General features: G+C 37.2%; 1 protein-coding gene across 1 annotated transcript in view; it reads right to left on the bottom strand.

Annotated features, from left to right (window-relative positions):
* Nucleotides 1–25508, bottom strand: part of itga8 (integrin, alpha 8) — a 68731-nt gene that overhangs the window by 23322 nt on the left and 19901 nt on the right. Inside the window, exons 13-20 of the mRNA XM_016230211.1 lie at nucleotides 21391–21582; nucleotides 15841–15886; nucleotides 12496–12603; nucleotides 9350–9405; nucleotides 3704–3858; nucleotides 2215–2352; nucleotides 1902–1969; nucleotides 1557–1704 (exon numbers count right to left, since the gene is read on the bottom strand). Coding sequence (XP_016085697.1) covers nucleotides 1557–1704; nucleotides 1902–1969; nucleotides 2215–2352; nucleotides 3704–3858; nucleotides 9350–9405; nucleotides 12496–12603; nucleotides 15841–15886; nucleotides 21391–21582 — 911 coding nt within the window. The remainder of the gene's footprint in view (nucleotides 1–1556; nucleotides 1705–1901; nucleotides 1970–2214; nucleotides 2353–3703; nucleotides 3859–9349; nucleotides 9406–12495; nucleotides 12604–15840; nucleotides 15887–21390; nucleotides 21583–25508) is intronic.

Genomic DNA, 25508 nt, shown 5'->3' with positions numbered 1-25508 from the left:
AATGTCTAGGGAACACAAACAGAAGCATGATGTACTTTCAGAACAAAAAAATTCTAAGAATATTTTAAATATTAAAATAATAAATAAATCATGAATAAACTGAATAAAATAAAATATGTGCATGACATCACTGAAAACAAAACCGGGCAATAATAAACCCAGTCAATAACTAGCATAAGCCAATGAAAACAGGTCTCTGGAGGGTCAAGAAAGTACATGATGAATTCCCTGATAGTAATCACATCATACATCACTGAGGCCTTCTCCCTGTCATCTCATCAACCCCCTACACCAGTCTCTCTTTTCCTCCATCTCCCTCCTCTGGCAACCACTTCCTCTCTCCAAAACAGAGTCAAACCGTAACCAGTCTGTTCCCAGAAGAGCAGCTAATGTACTTGTGCAAATTGCATTAAGAGCCACTCTCAAACACGTGCTGCAATTAGCAGCTATACACTGCATCTGTTAAACTCATAACTGACAGACAGAGAGCAATCAGATCTTTTGCGGTCGGTGCCACAGAGCGCCAGTGTCTCATGCGGGAAGTCGCAGTGATGCATGAACGGGATGATGGAATGACTGAATGACAGCCAAAGATATGATTGAAGATAAGTGAATGCAGAACTGTATGAAATGAGATAAACAGTCTGGTTAGATCTCAGCAATGCATTACAGAGTACACCTAAGACATGAGGCATGTTTTAGAATACGGTTAATAAGAAACTATAGCCATAATTAGATCAACATTCACTGCATTCCTGCCTCATTACAACATCAAAGACACTGCAGCACACACGTTTGTGTTTTTAACTCCGAGTCAGAATGGATTACAGATTTAGCATTTTACCATGCTGGATTTAAAGCTATTTAGTAAATTTGATATTTCACAAGACCTGAGCTCACGTTACACTGTGTCATGACCAGGTGCAATGCGATAAAATGTCATCTTAGTCTTGAACAATACAGAATGATAGATAGAAATATAGAGAGAACTATAAATAGATAGACAGACAGACAGATAGCCTACATTGCATCTAATATTCATATTAAACGTAAATTATTCATACACTATAATAAGCAAAATAAACTCATGCATGAGCTGTTTTCTGGAAGAAGAGAATACAGTGAGTGAGTCATAATCTAAACAGCAATGAGAGTCTGAGACTAAAATAAACTTTCTATAATCAGAGCAACTATAAATAAAAGACATCATACAAAGGACTTTTACTAAATGCAGTATTAATTAACTTCTACATCCAATCGCCCACCCAGACTCACATAAACACACACACATTAACCGCTTTTCCACTATTGGGTCAATGAAAGCCAGGGTTAGCAACAGGCCAGGCAGAGCCAATAGTCTCCAACTTTGAGCTACAAGGCCAAAATCAAGCTGTGTTTCCACTGTTAGGCCACTAGTCCTGCAGTGCTACTTTAAAACCCACCCTTAACATGCCTTCCTGGGACAAAAGACTCATAACACCACAGTTATACCAGTGTAAGCATGTACACATACAGTATATGTACAGTAAAAAAGGATAGTGGGTAATGTTGTTTACCTCACGTCTGCGCTCCACACCAATATAGTCCGCCTCTGGTGGGAGGGTCACATGAAGCTCTGCCTCGTACGCTCCCTCGCCCTCATTGGCTGCATTAATGGTCAACATAAGCAAGTTGTCATCCCCGATTAAAAGTTCAGTCCGGTCCCTATAAAAAATAAATAAGCAAACCTACATTTAAAATAACTTCTTATATGAGGCCAAAATCAAAGAATTACTTAAAACATAAACAACTGATACATGATAGAAGACTGCACATAAAACAGATACACAAACAATTGCTCAATGGCACACACATGTACTGTACTGATGTGTGTACTGTACTGATCAGACCCATTGACTCACAGTTTAGCAGACAGTTTGAGATCTGGGATGCACATGTTGTCTTCTCCACAGTCCAACAGGATGTTTGCCTAAGGGAGAGGGGAAAAAAAGTTTTTTTGGTTTGTTTGTTCACTGAATTGAACTTATGCTTTACTTTTTCTCTACTTGACTCTGTTTATTCCAGACAACAAGATGTTGTCTTGTTTTTCATTTTTAAAAAACCCTTATTTTAAATCCTGTATGTCATGTGGTCCTAATTGAATTATTAAAGTACACATGAATGCACACATGCAGCATCTCACAAACAATGCAAACATTCATGTCGCATGCAGACCTGCTCATGGTGGAAGGTCTTGCTGTAGTGGTCCAAAATGGGCCGAAGCTGTAGGCCAGGTGGAGGAGAGTTCTGGTCCAGACTGTAGTTCAGTGTCACGCTGATAGGACTCAGTTTATCTCTGAACTCTCCCTCATCCTACACGCAGACAGAGAAGGAAGAGACAAAAAAAGAGAATTGCAAACAGAATTGAATTACTCTTCCTCTCATCCTAGTTTCACTTTTTCTACTCTTTTGATTATCTTCATCCTTCTGACATCAATCTGTTTTCTTTACATGAGAGAGAGTAGTAGTAGTAATATATTTTTTATTTAATGCCATGTCAGCATCTTATGCTATTTTCATGGCAAAAACAATAAAAAAAATGAGCTGTATGCTGCAGCTGTATGAGCATGCTTGCCTCAGAGAGCCAAGGACAATAAATACAATTATTTAATAAGTTACGAGGATTTGAGAAAATGAGAAAGTATGTTTATGTTTCTGAACAAAAATGAAGTGAAGGAAAAGCTTATGAGCACAAGAGCTGCCAGGCTGTTATAGTGTGATGCTGCTGCATAAAAACACACATTATTTGCACAAATTCAAATTGTTATGCACACAAATATTTTCTCAAAAATAAATCCTATTCATCTGTAATCATCCCTATAATTTTAATAACTTAAAATAAAATATATAAAATATATACATTTTTGCATGTAATAATAATTATTGTATACAAATGTATATTAGTATTATTAATGATAATAATAATAATAATAATATAAACATTTTACATATTTAAACTAATCTAATTTCAGGTTTTATGTGTGGGTGTTTATGCTTTATATCTGTCATATATTATAGTAATATAATATAACATTTTATTATTATTAAGAATGATCAGTATATCTACTATATAATAATATTATAATATAATATCTACTATATTAATAATAATAATTTATATTGTTGGATATTTGTGATAATATAACATAATATATATTTTTAAATAATAACTTTTTATTTAATAATAATAATCATATATTAGTATATCTAAAATAATAACCCATTTTATTATTCTTATTTAATAATTTCCTGTTTCTAATTTCTGTTCTTATGTTGTTGGATATTTGTGCTTTACATCTGCAATATATCATAGTGACAGGTCATGTTGCCTGAGATTTTATCAGTCAAATTGAGTTGGCAAATAAATGTATTTCCCATGGCCTGTGTTATCATATAAACACCCAGAAACATTTAAGACTGCGTTCATTTTCTGTGTCACCTCGGCTCAGCACAATTTTTGGTCTCATTTTTGAGACACACTCTCACAGAGACGTTCTCACATCGCTTATTCCGTCCAGATGAGCCGTGTTGCACTAGGAGCTTGGTTTGGCTCACAATTAACTTTCCCATGGGTTCAGTTGTAGTGAAGATAAAACAAGAATTTATCATGAGGAACGAGGCCAGTTCAGCAATGTTCTGTGCTCATGTGGACTATAAGGCTCACCCGCAGGTAAACAGAGTAGTTGTGGCAATGTTGGCGGTCCCCTTGACCCAGAACCAACTGCTGGGCTCTCTGGTGCTGGTGAGAGTCTATGAACAAGATCCTCTTAACTGCTCCACGCTGCTTCAGCCAATCCAGCTGCAGGTCCATTCTCAGAGCTGAGAGAGAGAGAGAGAAAGACAGGCATGCTATTGTTAGCTCCACCTTTACAGACTCTTAATTCCTGCAATTTCTGCTCGGACCAAACAGGTTTTAGACCATAAAAATGGCACGTTCCTAAGGTTAATGACCAGGGCTTCTGAACAACAATCAAATAGTGCTTCCAACAAACGTCTACCTCACACACACTCTCACAGGCACACAGCCACACCTGTTCTTTGTCATCTCCAAAACCATATGCACTGATTTTTAACAGGCCTGCATTCAGAAGTGCTGGGAAAGAGGATTTTATTGCCTGTTGGTTTAACTGAGTTTGGCACCTTCTCCATTTTGGCCTTTACTGAAGCCACTTACATACAGATGTTCAACAAGTGCTGAGACACACAAATTCACACGGAGCACAACACATATAAGGGAAAACGATAAAATATCTCTGTCACAAGCACCATGAGACAATGTATACTGGATAATGAAATAATTTGCTTTCATTATTAGCCGGAGTCCAACATTAGAGTTCTAGATTGTCTTTTTTCTCTACTGTGACGTCTATCCTAGTGAAACGGCATCTGAAATGATAACAACAATCAAATAGTGCTTCCAACAAACGTCTACCTCACACACACTCTCACAGGCACACAGCCACACCTGTTCTTTGTCATCTCCAAAACCATATGCACTGATTTTTAACAGGCCTGCATTCAGAAGTGCTGGGAAAGAGGATTTTATTGCCTGTTGGTTTAACTGAGTTTGGCACCTTCTCCATTTTGGCCTTTACTGAAGCCACTTACATACAGATGTTCAACAAGTGCTGAGACACACAAATTCACACGGAGCACAACACATATAAGGGAAAACGACAAAATATCTCTGTCACAAGCACCATGAGACAATGTATACTGGATAATGAAATAATTTGCTTTCATTATTAGCCGGAGTCCAACATTAGAGTTCTAGATTGTCTTTTTTCTCTACTGTGACGTCTATCCTAGTGAAACGGCATCTGAAATGATAGGGTGGGAATTGATTTCGTCCTTCGGGAATTGATTGGATCGTTGGAAGTTGGGGCATGGCTAACAAAATGGAGGCAGATCTGAATGCCAGTTTGCAGTTAGTTGTGGGGGAATTTCTCTCCACTGGATTCACTGCCGACACCCTAGTATGAAGAAATGTTTTATTTATTGAGGAAGACGACGACGAGGACGATCAACGGCACAAAACATGCCTAACAGCGTGTGTGCGCGCGCACGAGAGAGAGACTGCCTGAATGACTGAGCGCGTCCTCCATCAGGTTAAGTCATATTCATAAAAAAAATAGTTTGCGATGTCCTAAGAGTAATGTTGTGGTAATATCCTAATATCCTTTCAATTTTAAGGGTAGTGTACTCCCCCCATGGCTTGCGTCAGCACTGGTCAATGCTAGTGATGTCCGGTTCGCGAACGAATCGTTCGATTTAACCGGTTCTTCTTAGTGAACCGGTTGAACCAGTTCACCAAATCGGACTGAATCATTTGAAACGGTTCGCGTCTCCAGTAAGCATTAATCCACAAATTACTTAAGTTATTCACTTTTTTAACATGGCTGACACTCCCTCTGAGTCGAAATAAACCAATATCCCGGAGTAATTTATTTACTCAAACAGTACACTGACTGAACTGCTGTGAAGAGAGAACTGAAGATGAACACGAGCAGAGCAGCTGGATAACGAACATACACGCCCACTGCTGGAGCGGTTCTCGTTCTCGAGTCAAGAACCGGTTGCATCAGTTTTCGGATTACCAGTGCACTGAACCGAGAACCGTTTCTTTCGGACATGTCCAATTTGATAACCGATGAGCTGATGATACTGCACATGCGTGTAATTTTTCAAGAGGACGAAAAGCATGCTATCCAAGTATTTTGTTAAAAATCAGATAGTGTGATATAAATATATTTTATTTGACTTTTTTACAAAAGATGAATGTATCTAATCTGTGTACTTTGTTCAGTTGAAGATTATGTTAGGTTATAGGCCAAAGGGGTTTGTTAGGGAAGTTGGATAATAATTAAGACTCTATGTTTAATAGGAATAAGGGATGATTTATGAAATACCTGTACTGTAATTAATTATAGTTAACAATGACACATTCACAAATTGAGTTTGTAATAAATAGAACATGAACACGACACGAGTAAAGCAGCTGATGATATTGAACGTGCGTGCAGCGTGCCGGTTAGAGCGGTTCTCGTTCTCGAGTCAAGAACCGGTTGCATCGGTTTTCGGATCACCAGTACACTGACCGAGAACCGTTTCTTTCGGATGCGTCCGATTTGAGAACCGATGAGCTGATGATACTGCGCATGCGCGATTCAGCGTGAAGCTACCGAACAGATTGCCTACTATGACTGACACAGCACGTCTGAACTGAACTGGTTCTTTTGGACAACTGATTCTGTGCTAATGTTATGAGCACGGGTAAACCGAAGACTTGAATGAAGGGAAATCCGGCGAAACTTAAATTTACTTAATTACAAATAAACCGTAATGGATTATACATAGTAAGTGGAGCATAGTTTCTGCGCTGATGAAGACTAATTTATTGACGTCATAACTGTAAAACATCCTAGTTTGCAGATCACTGCCTGTATATGTGTTGATGCTTTAGATACAAAAATCCAAATTGTAAGAAACGTATCAGATTATAATGATGTTTTAATTGACTGATGTTATGATTACTGACTTTATATTTGAATGTGTTAAGCCCGCGATAGACTTGACGCCATTACGTCATCGCCAATGACGTCATTACGTCGAGCGTAAAAAGAACCGGTGAACCGTTTTTTTCAACCGGTTTATTGAATTGAACTGTCCGAAAAGAACCGGTTTGCGGAAAAGAACCGAACTTCCTATCACTTTTGATTTCTATAAAGTGAAGCATCAGCTTCAGCTTTTCCTCCTGTCGTTTATCCCAGCATTTACCCCTCAGTCACTAGCTCCGCCCTTAAGATGAATCATTTTGAGGGGGAGGGGAGGTTAACGTTTTTGATTAAAGATTACGAGGGCACATGAATTTAAAAAAAAATAATGAAGTGCACGGATAAATTATTTATAATAAACACTACAGTATTCCATTAAAGGGGTCCTATTATGCTTTCACTTTTTCAACTTTAGTTATTCTGTAATGTTGCTGTTTGAGCATAAAAAAGATCTGCAAAGTTACAAAGCTCAAAGTCCACTTCAAAAGGAGATATTTTATTTAACAGAAATCACTTTTCAAAAACTACAACGAATGACTCGTTTGGACTACAACGCATATTTTCTGGGATTTGTGATATCACAAATATCAACGAATGGGACGAGACCTGGTTGAGCTGCACTAGAGAAGGCAACGAGTGTTATCATTATGTCGGAGACAAGCTAGCTTTCCCAAGGCAGACGAACTTAGAGTGGTTACAATCATTCGGGTTTAAATCACGCTCAAATTGATTTGATTTTGACGCAATATTTACACTGAAGCTCGCAGGCGGCTATGGTAAGGGGCGTGACATTTCCCGACCAGGCACCGAGTGCTGCCAATCACAACACACACTGGCCCAGCTAACCAATCACAACACATTTCGTATTTCAAAAGGCGGGCCTTCATTTGATACAGGAACTATTCGAGCCGTTCATGCCAGACTGGGGAGAGAGGTGTTGTAATAATGTAAAACATGTGAAAAATAATGTGTTTTTCGAACAACCTAGTATGAGAGCCTGTTCTAGTACACCCCCAAAACAAAATCAAGACTTTGTAAAAGAGCATAATAGGACCCCTTTAAAAAAGGAGGAGTTTCAATTTTGATTTCATGGTGACTTTAAAGCAAAGTCTCTTTAAGACAAGTTATGTCACTCGGCGGCCATCTTTGAAATGCCTCTCGGGCATGCAAGTGCAACTCCTATCTCTTTGAATGGGGAAACATCAAATTCTCCAAAACTGTTCACTGAGCTTACGATTAAATTTAATATTTGAAATCACCAAAGAAATCTGACAACAACTGTGTCATAAATGTTGTTACTTTTGCTCAAATAGCATTATAAAAAGCTTATTTTTCAGGCTAGATCTGCCAGTGCGCATGCGCAGTCCTAAGAGCACATCTCAGAATGCTGAATATTTCTATAGCAACCGGGACTTCTAACGGCAGCTGCAGTGACGCGCTTACTTTACTGATTAGCGATTGGCTCTTTCATTCAGAAGGCGGGGCTTCCTGTGATTGAGTGGCCATATTGAGCGTTGCATTTTTCCCCATTCAAAACTATACGAGTGACACGTCTTGGGTATTCTATAGTCTTTGCTTAAAGTAATAAGAAAGACATAATGGAGTCAGTCTCCTTACACTCTGAGGCCCTGTTTACACTAGTGTGTTTTCGTTTTAAAACGCATAACTTTTGCTACGGTTACGTCTTAGTTTAAAAACTACGGGGTTGAATTTCAGTGTAAACGGAGCAAAAAGGAGACTTTTGAAAACGATGGTGTGGCTGCCCACATTAGCTCTGCGTATCCTTGACGACCGTGTAACCAATAACATCATGCTCATTGTTGTACCCATAGATATGTATGGGTAGAATCCCCATTCGACCGCTCCAAGCACGTAGACGCGTCTGCCATCTAAATAATAGGGAATCTACCTATACATATCTATGATTGTACTTGCATGAATGGTCATGTGACATGTGTTTTTGGTTGTGTAGTGTAGATGGACATTGTTTCTGAAACACAGCGGAAATGCCAGTGTAGACGAGGATCGTTTTCATTCTAAAACGCCGTTTTAAAATGAAAACGCACTAGTGTAAACGGGGCCTGCAACAACTTTTGTGAATTCTTTGTGAAAGAATATTACAATTTTACATAACTGTTTTCTATTTTAATGTTTTAAAATGTGATTTATTCTAGTGATAGCAAAGCAAAATTTTCAGCAACCATTACTCCAGTCTTTCTTCAGTGTTGACATCGTTCAAAAATCATTCTAATATGCTGATTTGCTGCTCATTAACATTTATTATCTAACAGTTGTGCTGCTTTATATTTTTGAGGAAATAATACATTTTTTCAAAACTTTTTGATGAATGGGAAGTTCAGAAGCTTTTATTTGAAATATAAAATTGTGTAGCATCATAAACATCTTTGTCACTTTTAAACAATTTAATAAATCAATTTAATTTTAATAAAAGTATAAATTTCTTTAAAAAATTCAGTTAATAGTTTTATATTTTATGGTCAAGGCTGATCTGGGACTATGTCATTTGCAATGCTTTATGGGATGTGTAGTTCATTTAGGTACAAGTACCTTTTAACAGTTATTTTGAAATATTTCTTTGCTTTGAATCAAATATTTGGAGTTGTTTGGTTTGGTTTAAGGCTTTGAACACTTTTTGAAAAGCTTAAAATAAATGGGAATATTCCTTCCAGAACCTAGGTTAAACACGGAGATTGAAACGAAATGCATTTAATTAACAGAAAAATTTATGCACTTACCTACATAATCAGGAATACCAATCCCAGCGATCTTTGCGCACACATTTACTGACAGACTGAGAGAAAAATAAATAAAAAGAGAGAAAGAGTAATTTAGTACAGCATAACTTAGCCAAAAAGCAATGACAACATTTAAGTGATGTTAAAAACACAGCGGAAGGGGATTGTTAATATGGGTGGAGTGTTTATAGATGGAGTTGAATGGAGACGTGGGATGCTGAGGGATCCTGTGCTCCTCAATATTTAATTACTTAATCGAATTTGCCTCTTTTTTCTCTTCCATCTGTCCTTTCCTTGCTTCATCTCTCTATCCCTCCCTCTCTTTAATAGTCTAGTAATAGAGGCCAGCAATTAGATTGGCCCAAGAGTGACTTCCTGTTGATGCCAGGGAAAAAGGGACAAAACCATTTTCTCACTTTCTCAAAGATCTCATACAAATACTTTATTGTCATTAAATATTCTAATAACATATAAAAAGCCCATTTATATGAAGTCTAATATGCAAACACCCACACAAACACAGTACCGACACAGCACAGGATGTTCCGGCTATGGGCCGCACAATTAATTTACTGGAATCTAAAGATGGCAGTTCATTTGCCGCAGGGTTATTGTGTAAAACTAACCCTTCATTTGCAAAGAAACACAAATAGAACCAGGACGGAGGATTTAAAACATGCTACTCCATCACAAACATGTAGTAAGGTGAGAGCGCATAAAAACACGCTTACACCTCTCCAGCTGGTGCTCAATAACTGTATTTCCATTATGCTGAACATGTAATGATATCTGTGCTCAGGGACTCACAACTGCAGTCTTAATGGCCCAAAGGGCCAATCCGATGCATAGCATTCCATACAACCCAAATATGTCTAATCAGAAACACCCCATTAGCCCCCCTACACACACTTACACAGCATTGAGCGTGTCTGAGTTTAAATTAGCGATAAACAGCTGGATGCTGTGCCTCATGAACAACACGAAATACCCATGAGGCCGTGCCTGATGGAATCCAGCATTGTGCATTGTGCTCTAACCACGCAAACCCTGCCATGACCCCTGCAGTTAGTGGTGCATTTTAAAATGCACAGCTGAAGTCATGTGTGCGCTGTACAGTGAGAGAGAAAGTAGAGAGAGTATGCATATTTGAGGGAGGAAGTGGCCCCGCTATACATAATTGAATGATGCCTTGTTAATTTTCCTCCCCCGTGGCAAGGGTAGACGCATAATCACGCACATACAAACACTCCAATGCCCGGTGGTTGACCCCTCTGACCCCTGCTCTGACCCCACTGCAACTTTTCTGACTCGGCCGCCCATCTGCCATTTGTAATTACTGCCCACTCCTCAGAGTATTAATGGCACCCTTGTGTGTGTGTGGTTTGACATGAGTAATTTAACACACTTTTACACTCTGCATATATGTAGGCTGTTTAAAATTGAGCGTTTTAACGTTTAATATACGTCTGTTTTGCATTTTTCTAATTTAAAACAATTTGCTTCAATGTGGTTGAAGGGATACAGAAGAATATAAAAATTAAACAAATTAAACTCTAGAGAGACACAGTTAACAGTCTTAAATGATTATTTCACTTCCAGAATAAAAATTCTGATAATTTACTCACCCCCATGTCATCCAAGATGTGTATGTCTGTCTTTCTTCAGTCGAAAAGAAATTAAGGTTTTTGAGGAAAACATTCCAGGATTTTACTCCATAGTGGACTTCAACAAGGACCGACGGGTTAAAGGTCCAAATTGCAGTTTCAAAGGGCTCTACACGATCCCAGCAGAGGAATAAGGGTCTTATCTAGCGAAACAATCATAATTTTCTAAAAAAATTTTAAATGTATATACTTTTTAAGCACAAATGCTCGTCTTGCACTAGCCCTCCAATGCACGCGCATTGCAGAGCTAGTGCAAGACGAGCATTTGTCTAATTGAGCATTTGTCCGCAACTTCACGCATTACATAATTACTTTGGAAAGGTCGTGCACGACATAAGCAGAAGTAGTACCGAACTCCATCTAATTTTCTCCTCCAACTTCGAAATTGTCCAACATCGTTGTTTTATCTTTTTTTGTAAAGGTCGTTTGATTTAGTCTTTGCATGTTCGCTTTGTAAACACTGGGTTAGTACTTCCCCCTACGTCACACTTGACCTTTCCAACGTGACTTTGTAATGCGTGCAGAGCTAATGCAAGACAAGCTTTTGTGGTTAAAAAGCATTATCATTTTTTTAGAAAATGGCTGATCGTTTTGCTAGATAAGATCCTTATTCCTTGGCTGGGATTGTGTAGAGTCCTTTGAAGCTGCATTGAAACTGCAATTTGGACCTTCAACCCCGTGTTGAAGTCCAATACATGGACAAAAATCCTGAAAAGTTTTCCTCAAAACCCGAATATCTTTTAGTCTGAAGAAAGACAGACATGATGACATGGGGGTAATCTTTTAACTTTGGTGATGTTTTTTTCATCCTCTGGATCTCTTTACACGTCTTCTCTGTCTTGTTTTGTTTCTTTGTGCTCATCTGTGTGATTCAAAGTTTCTCTCTGTCTCGCTATATCCAACCACAGTTTGTACATTAATTTACTAAGCTACTCTTTTGTTATTGCAGAATTCCACACTTTAGTTCTTCGTTTGTCTCTCCAAAACCTCCAGTTCTTTCTTCCCCACGCCAACCCTAACACACAGGCACATGCACCCCAAGCAGCCAAACAGATCTGGTATGTTTACAGTCATGAGGCCCAAAAACTGCTTGTGGAACACAATGTCCATCCACATTAGGGGTAAGAATGCAGGGTTGTGTGTATGTTTGTGTGGTTTGGAAGAATGCACTGAGACTTCCAGAAACACTTAGTTTTACCACAGAGAAGGAAAAAAACTGCTGTAATGTGGTATTATTGACCACATGGTTTTAAAACCTCCCAGTCAGCCATAGCTCTTTGGCCCAGACTGCTTTGGTTTACCCTTAACCAGAACTAAAGATCAACATATCTGTCCCATCAGCTGAACACTTCATCTAGAAGAGATAAATCAAAACATGAACTTTCAAATGTTTTTTTTGTAGTACATAAGAGTCACTCTTTGCGTCAGAAGCTAAGAGTATACTTCAGTAACTAGCACTGGATAAATGTAGCTGACACTTACCAGGTTACCATATCATCAGAATTGGGCATGCGGCAGGACTTGTCCTCAGGGTTGAGAATTCTGGGTGTCAAAATCAGCTGAGTGTCCACCGTGACCACTGGCCTTGCCCTAGTATTGTTGAGAGACAATATAACGGGGATAATATTACAAAAATGAATAATAAATTACTGAAATTATTGAAATTATTATTTTGCAGTAATGAGTTTGAATGGGAAGCTGAATTCAGAGCTGCACATAAACATTATAAACCCACTTAATTAGACTGTTTAACATCAAAAGAAATGACCAGACCTAATGTCAAAATACAACATGTGTAAGGTGTGAAACGGCATATTCAATGTAATCACTGTGGGATGAGACTTCTATGCCATTTTCATTCATCTCTAAATTATTTGTTTGTGAAATATAGGCATTTTAAACGTGAATATTAGTTCACTAAAATGAAATGTATTGATTTTTGGTTGTTGGTTAACAATATGCAATAGCTCAAAGTTGTTTCAAAGGAAGATAATAATAATAAAAAAAACTTAAAATAACTTGTACCAATGATTTGTTCACAATAAGACCAGGAACACACATTTATTAAGTAAATATAAATATTGTTTTCAAACTTGAACATCAAAATGACAGACAAGAAGAATTTCCAATTAGATAAAAAAGCTAATTGAAGCCATTTCTCAGGATGCCTATTTCAGTGATATCAGTCATACAGAATGAACATTCAATGCACTGTATTACATAAAGAATCACTTACAGAATATTTAACTAACAGAAACTAAACATTCAGAGTCCTATTCTAATAGAACATCAGACAGGCTGAGTAAATGAGAACTTAACATGAGGTCAGTCTCTGTTCTGCTCCGGTCTCACTTTCAGCCTGTTGAGACTAGCACTCAAACTGGATTAACAGTGGAAATGTTAGCTTACACAAATACACCAGAGCCCACAACAGCTAATCGCTTTAACACTGACACCAAGACACTGCTAGTGCGTGAGAGTGCGTGCTGGAAAATGTTAATGTGTCCGTGTGTTTTTGGTGGCTTTGAGGCAGGAAAAAGGGACTATTTTGAAACATTTCTGAGGGAAACCTGATCTGAAACACACAACTGAAGTCTTGGCTACTCAAACTAGACATGCCACAAGTCTGTAGATAATGTTTGCTGACTACTCCTGTCAACTACAGCTAAGGAATTCTTCATGAATGCATTATGAAGCCAGGCGTTTCAATATTTTCTGTTATGCAATTTGAAAATGTAGCGATGCACCGATACCACTTTTTCCAGTACTCGCTTGATACCGATACTTTTGTTTTTTGTATTTATTTTTGGCCGATACAGAGTACCGATACCAATATTTTATTGCATTTGTAAATTTTTTAAATATTGGGTACAGAAACCAAAAGAGTATGGATAATGTTAGTTGGTTAACTTCATTTATCAAATAGATAGTCAAACCAAATTTTATTTGCTATAGTTAAGAAAATGGTAATAAAATATGACAAGAACAAATTCAGCTTGATAATGTTATATAACTTTGATAGAGAGGTACGTAATGGATTACAATCAACCAAAAATTATTCAGACAGCTGTTAGTATGACAGTATTTACACAACTATCAATACTTAGTTGGGCAACTCTTAGCCTTAATGACAGCCTGTAGTCTCCTGGGCATGCTGTCACCCAGCTTCATGCAAACCTGAACTTCAATTTTTTTCCCAAACTCGGTCTGAATAATTTTCGGTCCCAAATTTTGTAGCAGTTTTACTGCTAGTCCACCGTATGAAGAATTTTTGGGTATAATTTATCACAGTTTACTTTATTTTGCTGTCCTCACTTACATAAATGAACTATAGTGTCCTGCACCCACTAAAGAAAATATCAAAAATGATATCTGGTCTCTGAATAATTTTTGGTTTCACTGTATATCCTTCTGTTATTTTCACACTTAATTATGGCCATTAAAATGTATTTTATACGTTTTTGTTACTTTCACTGTTCATTTTTTTGCTCTAAGGTACATCATCTTTAATTTAATAGCATTAGAGCTGCTCCATTGCAGCGGCTTAGTACTGTAATCACGTGCTTTGCTGTAATAATGCAGGGACCCACTAGTTATGAATCTCCTAATAGTGATATTTTCAGAAATAGAAGTCGCGTTTTTTTTTTTTCATCTGAAACGTGCTGCGATTTATATTCCAAAGCCACTCATATAATGCAGAAACACTCAAGCAATCAAAACACGCGCAACGCGTGCACATATTTGTACTGGTGCAGAATGAAAGGACAGTAGTACAGCCTAGCGTATTTCACACAGGCTAGATTCACTTTCGCCTGAAAGTCGCGTATGCCTAAGATTGAAAATAAATGTTGTTTATAGTGAATACCCCTATAAATGGTCTTATTTTTATTCCAAATGATGCGTGTGCTAAGTGAGTGAACATAAAAGATTTGCACGCTAGCTCTCTCTCTCTCTCTACCGTTAAGTAACTTGTGCATTGTTTTACTTACTTGTTTATGACATATCTGACCGAACTACAAACTTTCCAGTGATGTCTGTGAGAAAGGTATATTCACTCGACAAACTCGCACATCTGCGCTGCCGCGCGCTCAATCCACTCAGTGTGATTTGCTTATCAGCTTGCACACATCAGCTATACAGGCGTTAATACTGAATGTTTAACATTATATTCATTGCATACATATACTTCGTATACATCCTTAATCTCTAATAACTCCATTCTGCTGTCTGTTGTTCTGTTGTCTGTGTTTCTTTGTCTGAATATGGCAATTATCACATGTTGTGTGGTATCGGCGTTTGGTCTGATACCAGTATCGGTATCGGTGCATCCCTATGAAAATGTGTTACAATCGTATCATAGAACAGAGTAAAACAACTTCATATGTATCAGGTTTCCTTTCAGCTAAACCTCAAACACAGGTGTTTTCTGTGCGTCCACTCTAATGGGGAAAGCATGTGTGTAGAAAAAAGTGAGTTTAGGCCAGAAAAAATATGTGATGCTACACACAAACACACTATTATATATATTTATGCACCTACTACATACATATACATATACATATACAATTTTATATTAGAATACATAAAAAATTCTAATATATTTTTATTTCTCAGCTTTAAATCTAAACATACATATATATATAAATATATATATATATATATGCTATTCAAGATAACACTGGCATCAGTTGATCAAAAATGACTCCTATCGAGTTACAACTTTTTATGAGTACTCATATTAAATGTTAAAATATAAATTTTTCAACATTTTGACAATGTTGTATGATATAATATGGTATATGTAAAGTATAGGCTACAATTTCTCACCTGTAGGCCACAACTTTACTCACTCCAAATGCACCGACCAGCAAATCTGTAAAGAGAGTGAAACATACTTAGAGCTGTAAGATGGACACAATATGATACAGAAAAATGTGCGCTGCAAGAGAAAGAGGAAGAAAGAGAACGAGTGGCTGGATCATAAAGCTTCAAAGCACACTGCAGCTGGAAGTGATTTGGGTCTCCAGCAGACTCCATCAAAGATTCGTCGACCCGTTTCTCATTCTACCAGTCTTGCATCTTACATCACCTGCCGTCCCTGAACAGAGCCATAGAGAAACCCTAGAGAGCCACGGAGAGCGTGTGAGGCTTTAATCTCATTCTACTCAGGGGTGCACAGAGCCACATCTGATTAAGGTGAAGATAAATACGGCACACGGAATAGTTTCCCTCTTCTCTTAATGAAAGTGGGCATGATAAACCTGAGTTTCAACCCATATGAGATTTTAATGTGATGTAGTGGAAGTGTTGTAATGTAGTTTAAATAAACCAGGGCCTTCACAAAAATTACACAATAAGTTTTAATAAAAACAATGTGATCCACATCACTCATTTGTAAATTTAATGTGAAGTAAGACAAACCAACTAATGCCACAAAATGAATTCATCAAACTGATTGATAATCTATCAATCTATCCATCCATCCATCCATCCATCTTAAATAAATTAATGCTTTTATTCAGCAAGGATACAATAAATTGACAGTAATTTTTATCAAATATATGCAACCTTGGTGAGCATAAACATTACCCAAACATTTGAATGGCATAATATATATATATATATTATACACACACACACACACACACATATATACACACACAGTATATATCAATGTGATCCACATCACTCATTTGTAAATTTAATGTGAAGTAAGACAAACCAACTAATGCCACAAAATGAATTCATCAAACTGATTGATAATCTATCAATCTATCCATCCATCCATCCATCTTAAATAAATTAATGCTTTTATTCAGCAAGGATACAATAAATTGACAGTAATTTTTATCAAATATATGCAACCTTGGTGAGCATAAACATTACCCAAACATTTGAATGGCATAATATATATATATATATATTATACACACACACACACACACATACATATACACACACAGTATATATATATATATATATATATATATATATATACTGTATATGTGTTCATTTTTTTATGAAATGTACTGTATAACTGCATAACAAATGTGCCTCCTGATCCCATTCTTCTCTCTTCCTCAATGTATGATAATAATACACATACATATAAATATTTAAGTATTTTAACATAACAAAAGTAACATTTTTACTAAAAGTAAAAAGTACTAAAAGTGTTTTAATTATCAGACCAAACAAAGCATGGTCACGTACAACATCATCAAATATTCAGGTCTGTGTGCACAAACCACACCTCCTGTACCTGAGATGAAACTGTGGAAATATTGCCAGTGTGTGTGTGTGTGTTTGTGGTCTGTTGCTTCCTCTGTGGCCTCTGCTAAAGCTATAACCATTCATTCATCTCTGACATCTCATTAAACTAGTATATATAACTGAACCAAAATAAACGATAGCAGAAAAATCTGATTCTGACACCCGCTCAGACTATATATTTCAATATTAGATGTTTGATTTCTTTGGTGGTGAAATACATTTTGTGATAAGTATAGAATTTCTAAAAACTAAACATTAAACTTTAACCTTCACACAAGGTTGGTTTCATTTGGTCTTTCATCAAACTTGAGCGAGAGAACTCTTTCTCTCCTCAGTTTATGAATTGTACTAAGCATTAATAGGAAGGAAGAGTACAAATCGGTCCTGGAGGGATGCTTTCAGTCAGGCAAACTCAGAGACTCATATGCAGGAATGTTCCAGATCAGCTCCAGCACACTAATGAGTGCTCAGAGACTGTGGCTTTGATTCTTGTTTCACTGAGGTTGATCACTGGCTTTGCTTTCCATCAGGTCCTGCCTTCAGGAACGAGACACCCTTGGCAAAGATCCCATTGTAAACCAGAGTCAGCAGCTTTTGGTATTGTGACAGAAAACACACCTCAAACACAATGGACAGAAACACACACACACACACTCTAGCCGACTGACAGACACACGCACCCCCTGAAGGCCTGAGCTCTCACCTTGTATCTGTGAGGCAGAGATGATGACAGAATAATTCAATCTATTACATTCTCACATCTGGAAAGTCCATTTGCGCACTCTTTGAGTGACTTCCTCAGAACGACAGTGAGGTGTAAACGTGTGTGTGTGCGCTACAAGAGTCAACCTCAAAAAATTCAGGTTGAACCCTCTGGCCACCACAACACAAGGGTCTTAACCACACGAATAGGTTAATAGGAGGTGGAATGATGGAGGGAGGGGATGGAAGAAGCTCAAGCACTTAAACTTTAATGAGGATGGAGTCTGTTATAGTCATCTTCATCCGCTAGCCAATGAAATGCCGGACCACAGCCAACTAATGCAATCCACTCTTTTACCTCCAACTCTGAATTTCTCTCTCATTTCATCTGGCATACAATCACACATCCATCCATCTCCTCCCCTCCAAAAAAATCAGAAACGAACTCCTCCCTGTAGATGTCTGGATGGAAATGGTCTTGATAGGATTGGGAGTAAATGCACAGTTTGGAGGGCTCACTAAAGGGATATAAGGTGCCCACCCAAGTTCTCAAAACATTTCTAATGGGTCCTGAAATTAACATCAGTTTCACACACAAACAACATATGTTTTTGGAAGTAATATAATGTAGAAATATAGTGTAAAGGGGAATTCTGATCACAAATCTTTCCACCATTTATATATTTTTTTACCATCGGAATGACATATTCTGAATCTCTTTGTTACCATTTGCAATTTTAACTGTGTTTTTCTCTCAAATTAATAAAGTAATTGTTTCTAAATGTGCAAAGTGAGTGCGTCTGTTTTGTGTTCGGTCTGAGAACAATGCCTGAAGCGGCAGACAGGAAATGCAAAGTACAAAATCTCCACTGCTGTTTAAGCAGGTCATGATGAATGACCCTTCACCTTTGACTTAAACCCTGTGTTTAACCACAAAGTTCACGCTAACCCTCACAGTAACCCCAAACCACACACACAAATGAAAATACAGGAAAAACAGGAAAGGTAACCATGTGTGCTGATCTATAACAGGCTTTTTTGGAAACAAAATAGTTTTTATAATCTATGTAGACTTACTCAAACATTGGTGTCGAACAAGTTTCTAGCTAACCCCTTCCAGCAACTAGTTACATGCAACATAATTACGTAGTCTAATTATAAAATAAATGTAACTGTAATCTGTTACAGTTACTGAGAAAAATGTTTTGCAATGGGGGGTTACATCTTAATATTTTCACACAAGCAGATTTGATAGATTTTTCCCCCAAATTGCATTGACTGCTCTAAAATATGAGACACCAATGTTTCAGGAGTTTAGGACACAGAATAGGACACTTACTTGATAACTGTTTTATTTCCTATTTGTGTTTATGCATATGCTTTATTTTTTAAGATTAACTGTTTTTTCTAAAGCATTGTTAGATGCCAGTGTTTCCTGTCATAGCTATGCAAATATTTGATTTCAAAAACAGTGCTATATCTTGTTATGATTTTAAACCTGTATTTAACCTCTGAACAATCTCAAAGTAAAAGGAGGACTAAAGTCCTGCCTGGTTTAATTTTTTAAAATAATTAACAGCTGAAAACATTCGTTATAAATGTATTCAAAAAGTAATCAAATGTAATCAGTTACATTAATAAATTAATTGAAATAGTTACACTACTTATTAGAGTAACTTGTAATTTTCAATGTATTACAAAATCTACAAAGTATAAAATAGTCATGTAAAACTAAATTATGACTATTTATGGTGCTAGAAACCATAACCAACTTTATCGACAGACTTCAAAGAATGAAATAAAAAGTTCAACACATCCCATTTATGTTCATTCACTAGCACATGGCTTTATCCATAGCGTCTTACAAACGAGGAATAAAACGAAGTGATTTTAATCTAAATGAACTGAAGAAAGTGATAAACCAAGTAAAAATGTACATGCACACACTTCAATGATATACTGAGAGGCCGATTAGAAGATTCACATTGATCAAAGATTACTGAGATCACATTTCTAAAAAGCTGCAATTTATCCATTTTGAGAATAAGTGACAGGAAAACCTGTTTTCGGTCTTTCGTTTTGGTTTCTGAGTCTGTTCAACATCATAGTGTGTGTATATGTACACCTGTGCGTGATCGTTTTGCCATCCATTGAAGGTTTTCACGTATGGAAAAGATCTGCTTTTATTAGAGCATATTTAAGATGACAATCCTGTCGCCATGAAAGGACAAACACCCACACACTCGCTCAACACACACATGTGCATTTAAGCTGCCTACCCATCTGACTTCCCGTCTCTTTAAAGAAAGCATGTGACAGCATCTGCTTTGATGATTTTGTACAATGCCATTAAAAAATGAAAGAGGAGATTAAAGGAGAGAAAGAATGAACACACAGCTCTGTTTTTGCTGAAACGGGCTTAAGGCGTTACAGCAGAGTTTAGCTTTAGAAACACACTGGATGTTTTTGCAGTTTCTATGAAACAATTGATTCATATTTCTGTTAGTCAAAACAAGATTATGGTGCAGGTGTGTTGGATTGTGAGAACATGTTCTTCAGAAAGCTCTGGATATTCACTCCGGCAGTTCAAATCAATATAAACTAATCCATGCCCAAACTAATAACTTCAAAATAAAGCCACGGTTTCTTCATTTTTCAACACTGCTAGACCTCAACAGGGAAACTAGAGGCTCTTTTGCCTGAAAGCAAGACATTTCAGGACATATTCTGGATAAACTTTTTTTGTATGGACACAGTTTAATACATCACATAATATAACATATTTGTTTGCAAACACTTTAAAAGTTTGATTTCAGCCACAATAAAGCAATTATTAATCTGCCATGATAAAATTTAATGTGAAAGAACCAGAGAAAGAACCAGAATGTCTGAAAGAAACAGAGTTGAACCCTTGAAACTTCATCTGGCAACATCTGCCACACACACACACACACACACACACGCTATAAATAGCTTGTTCAGTCACCTGCAAATATTTATCCCCACAGTCTCAAAATGATTGACTTTAAAGTATCTAAATGTTCAATAAGATCTGACCTACTTTGTTTTCAATAAAAACATGATAAATAAACCACGATAAACATAGTAATGAGAAAAATATGCAGAAACAATATCCCTCCATAAAAGGAGACAAAGAAAAGACAAAGAAATGAAGAAGAATGAGTGGAAACACTTGCACACAGTTGTAAAAAATGACCCATGGACTGACCAACAATGTGACTCAACCTGGATCTCTCAATCCAGTCTTTTTCTTCTTTGTCCAGTCTTTCATTCCTCCTACATCTGATCTCCCTGGCTTACATCAGTTCCTATGCATGATTGTCTTAACAGAAACTTGCGTAAACAGAGAGAGGAAGAGACTGAAAGCTTTTCTTTACTCACCAGGGTACTGGTTGTTATCGAGGTCAGAATCTCCACGCAGGGTGAACCCAAAGCCTGCTGGGACGGCGGGTGAGGCCCAGTCGCCTTTCAACACTTGAGATGCCTGTAACATCAGCCCAGATTTTTGCCCGTTATAGATGAAGACCCTGCCACCACGATCCTCTCCTGCGAACGGAGCTCCTATTGCCACGTCTGAGTAAGAAAAAGAAGGAGAACAACAATATTTGATCAATAACAGCATATAAAAGATGTACATCCAATTTGCTTCCAACCTCATTCTACCTGTGGAAGCCTGTTTCTTGTTAAGAAATCAAATAAAAACTGTAAGAGAAGGTAAAAAATTAGAAATAGTCACAATTAAGACAAAGTTGCAACTGAGTCGCTGTATTGTGAGATATAAAGTATCGATTGTGAGATTTAAATGGTGAATAATGTCTAAATAGTAAGAGATACAATAAAGTCTCAATTCTGAGAAACATAATTGCAATTGTGAGACGTCACAACATAAGTCAAAGTCACAGCTGTGAGATGTGAAGTTGCAGTTGTGAGACAATGTCGCAATGTGAAATCTAAATTCCAAATTTTGAGATATAAAGTTGTATTGTGATACAAAGTCTAAACAGTGAGATTAAAAAAATTGTTAGATAAAGTTGCAATTCTGTTACATAAAGTCACATGGTGGGATATAAGGTCTGATATAAATTCTTTATTGTCATATAAAAAGTCTCAATTTTGAGACATCAATTCACAATTGAGAGATATAAAGTGGCAATTGCAAGATAAAGGCGCAATGTGAGATGTTTAAACAGTAAGACAAAAGTCTCAATTTTTCATATATTGTTACAATGTGAGATATAAAGTCTCAGTTGTGAGATAAAAAGTAATTTTGTGAGATACAGAAAGACATGAAGTTGCAACTGTGAGATATGAAGAGATTTTGATAAAGTCACAAAGTTGAATTTAGTTTTTATTCGAACATAAAAACAGGCTTCCATACAGTACCAACAAGAACACCAGGATTCACACCGAATCAAATGTGCTATACATTTGGATCTGCTTCATTTTGTAATTTATAATTTATTATTGATTATTTCAGTGTTTGATATGTTGGAGAGGAACAGTGAGATGCTTTCATGTGGAAGAACAGAGGATGCTGCTAAAAAGAATACCGATGATTTACACAAAGCTCTGCAGGGAGAGACCGCTCTTTTCTCTTCGGCACTGAGGGACTATTACAGAACAATAACAGACTCATGCACAAGCATAAGTCCAAGTCCACTACTGCATGGCCAATAAATCTCCAGGGTAGGGTTATCTGTTCAAGTGTTCCTCCTGCCAGCAGTGCTGCTCAAGTCATTAACCTACATTTGGGCAGCAGCACACGCACACGAGGGGAAAACTAAAGAAACAGAGAACTGCTGACCCAGACAGAGATGCCCACTGAGGGGCAGAAAGGCAGAGGAACAGAGCGACTGAGGGGATGTTGGGGAAATAAGCTCTATAAAGATCTATGTCAGGGATATTCACATTACTTTGCTTTAGGGCTGCTTTTAGAAAATGACCAGGGGCCACTGAATTATCTGGTAATAGTAATGATATATGGCTTTCATTTGGTTTAAAAGTGTGACTTACTGCATATCAGCCTCATATATTTATCAAAACAGTGCTGGAACCTCTTTAAAAGACCCTTTTCACTCAGCGTAGACCATGTGAATTTAATCATGACATCTTATTTACACATAAATTCATTCATAAAATTCATAAATGCGTCCAGTATGCTAACTTCAGATCCTCCCATTAAAATAAAGTGCATATATGCACCAACAGTGAAAAATATATTGAGGCATAAAGAGGACACTGACATTGCAGAGCAGGTTACAAGACAAAGCAGTTTACTTAGAAATTCAAACAATAAATACCATTTTGTGGCTCTTTAATATTTCGTGACAGATCGCTGTAGTGCCTCAGTTCAAGTATTATGTTGACAGATCATTTCTTCCTACTAGTTATAGCATGAAATAAACATCTGAAAGTTTGCCGTTTTAACCACGGAAAGACATCAATACACACCAATTTTCAACTTCAAATCCACCAATTTTAATCTACTAACTTTCCTGTCGAGTTTATTAGAATTAGTCAGAATGCAGGTCAATCAAACTCATAGTGACTCATAGGGTATTTAAAAATAAAATTGAATTTAATGTAATTTACTAAATATATCTAATTCTTATCTGCCATTATTATTATAAGTCCATTAGAATGTGGGCCGAAAGTGGAGTGTGATTTAGTCCATGAGCATAATTTAATAATATGCATGTTATTGGAACCAGTGTTTTTTCATGTCTGTAAAACGTCTGTTTCTCTCCACTGTGACATGATCAATTAAGACACACAATTAATTGTCTTGTAATATATATATACACACACACGTCTACCCCAGCATCTACTCCAGTCTGCACCCCAGCATCAAATCAGTGTGACTGTGACAAATCATCAAGGCTGTCTACACTACAAGCAAGTTGTGTGATGGAGCAAAATTAGAGCGGTGTACACAGCCTTTCTGAATATAAAGGCTTTTTGTCCTGTTGTGTCACTTGGTTGTAGTGTAGACATGGAAACAGCATCTGAACGGTAAAAAAAACAATGTTGTTTAGGATAGTTTTATCTGCTGATAACCTCACAGGGAGCTGAATTTCGCCCATAGGCCAGGCTTTGAGTATCTATGTCCTCACTCTATAATGAAAACAACTGACAAACTCCAAAGAACTGACAAAAACAAAGGAATCAAAGGATACAGAATAGGGAAAGAGAGAGCCCATGACTAATGACAGATCTGAGAGGAATGTGTGCTCATGGAAATCTTCTGAGCTAAGCAAACCGTTCTGAGGTAGACGGGAATGAAAAGTTTAATTAGACTTAGAAAAATAAAATCATCACCACAAGAAAGCGCTCATTTCCGGCCACTGGACCACCGTGTGTGTGTGTGTGTGTGTGAGTGGGAAGTGTGTGCACAAGTGCATCAGCATATGTAATAATGCTCTGTTTCACTGTTTCTCTTGGGCGAGTTCCTCTCTATAAATATCCGTCGCGTGTTGTTGGTGATTCTTGATCATTTCCTTTTCCTGTTTTCTAGCAGTGGGCACAGTAGCTGGCACAGTGCCCAAAGACCCCCAACATTAACAGTCAGACGGTCGGCGAAAAAGAACAGCATAATATATGAGACCGAATTCATTATGACACTTTACAAGATACTTAATTATGTGGCTTGGCCTTATTTGACTGCATACATATACTACATGCCACAGTGGAGGGAAACAAGACATTTTACAGACATAAGAAACCACTGGGTCCAAAAATAACACACATGTATTGTAAAGTCATGCTCAAGGGCCTAATCTCATCTTCTGGCCCTAATGGAATTATAATTATAAGCTCTTATATGCACTTTGTTAAATGTACTTTCATAAATTATCAATTTGAAAAGATTTTCTCCCAAATTCAGCAACTACTAACACTAAACACCAGGACACAACAAACTGTATAGCCACACACATAAGTGATGCCTCTCAATGGATCCTCTCAAAAGAAAATCCATCCGGAGGCAACAGAGCAACAAAACTGAACAAACAAAGCTCAGAACAAAGAAGCCAAGTAACTAGCTATTAGACAGAATAATTCAAACAGCAGGAGTACAAAAGCAAACAGAGACACTGTGACAAGTGTCACTTCATCAAACCAGTGCAGCCATATGGCTGGTGAAACAGAGATACAGTGTGTGATATCAGATTCATTATGACCATATCAGTTATTGATTAAGTCATTATTCTCCAAAACTCCAAAGCAGCATCATCTCATAATGTGATACTTTTACATTGCCAGAAAAAATTAGTCAAGACCTTTAAGTAATCCACAAAATGAACCCCTGCATAAATCAAAGTGTGTTTTGTTACCATAGAACTCACAGACACATTATATACAATATTTGAGTCTCACACTGGCACACTGGCAAGCACAAGCACACTGGCATTTCATACAAGCTGTAAAGTCTTATATGACAACATGCTTTTGGAAATCAGAGAATCAGATGGCTTACATTTCATGTATGGACATCATATCCT

Source organism: Sinocyclocheilus grahami, unplaced genomic scaffold, assembly GCF_001515645.1.
Source record: "Sinocyclocheilus grahami isolate Dianchi unplaced genomic scaffold, SAMN03320097.WGS_v1.1 scaffold366.1, whole genome shotgun sequence".
Classification (NCBI taxonomy): Eukaryota; Metazoa; Chordata; class Actinopteri; order Cypriniformes; family Cyprinidae; genus Sinocyclocheilus; species Sinocyclocheilus grahami.
The sequence above is the reverse complement of the archived record's forward strand: the minus strand, read 5'-3'. Positions and strand labels throughout refer to the sequence as shown.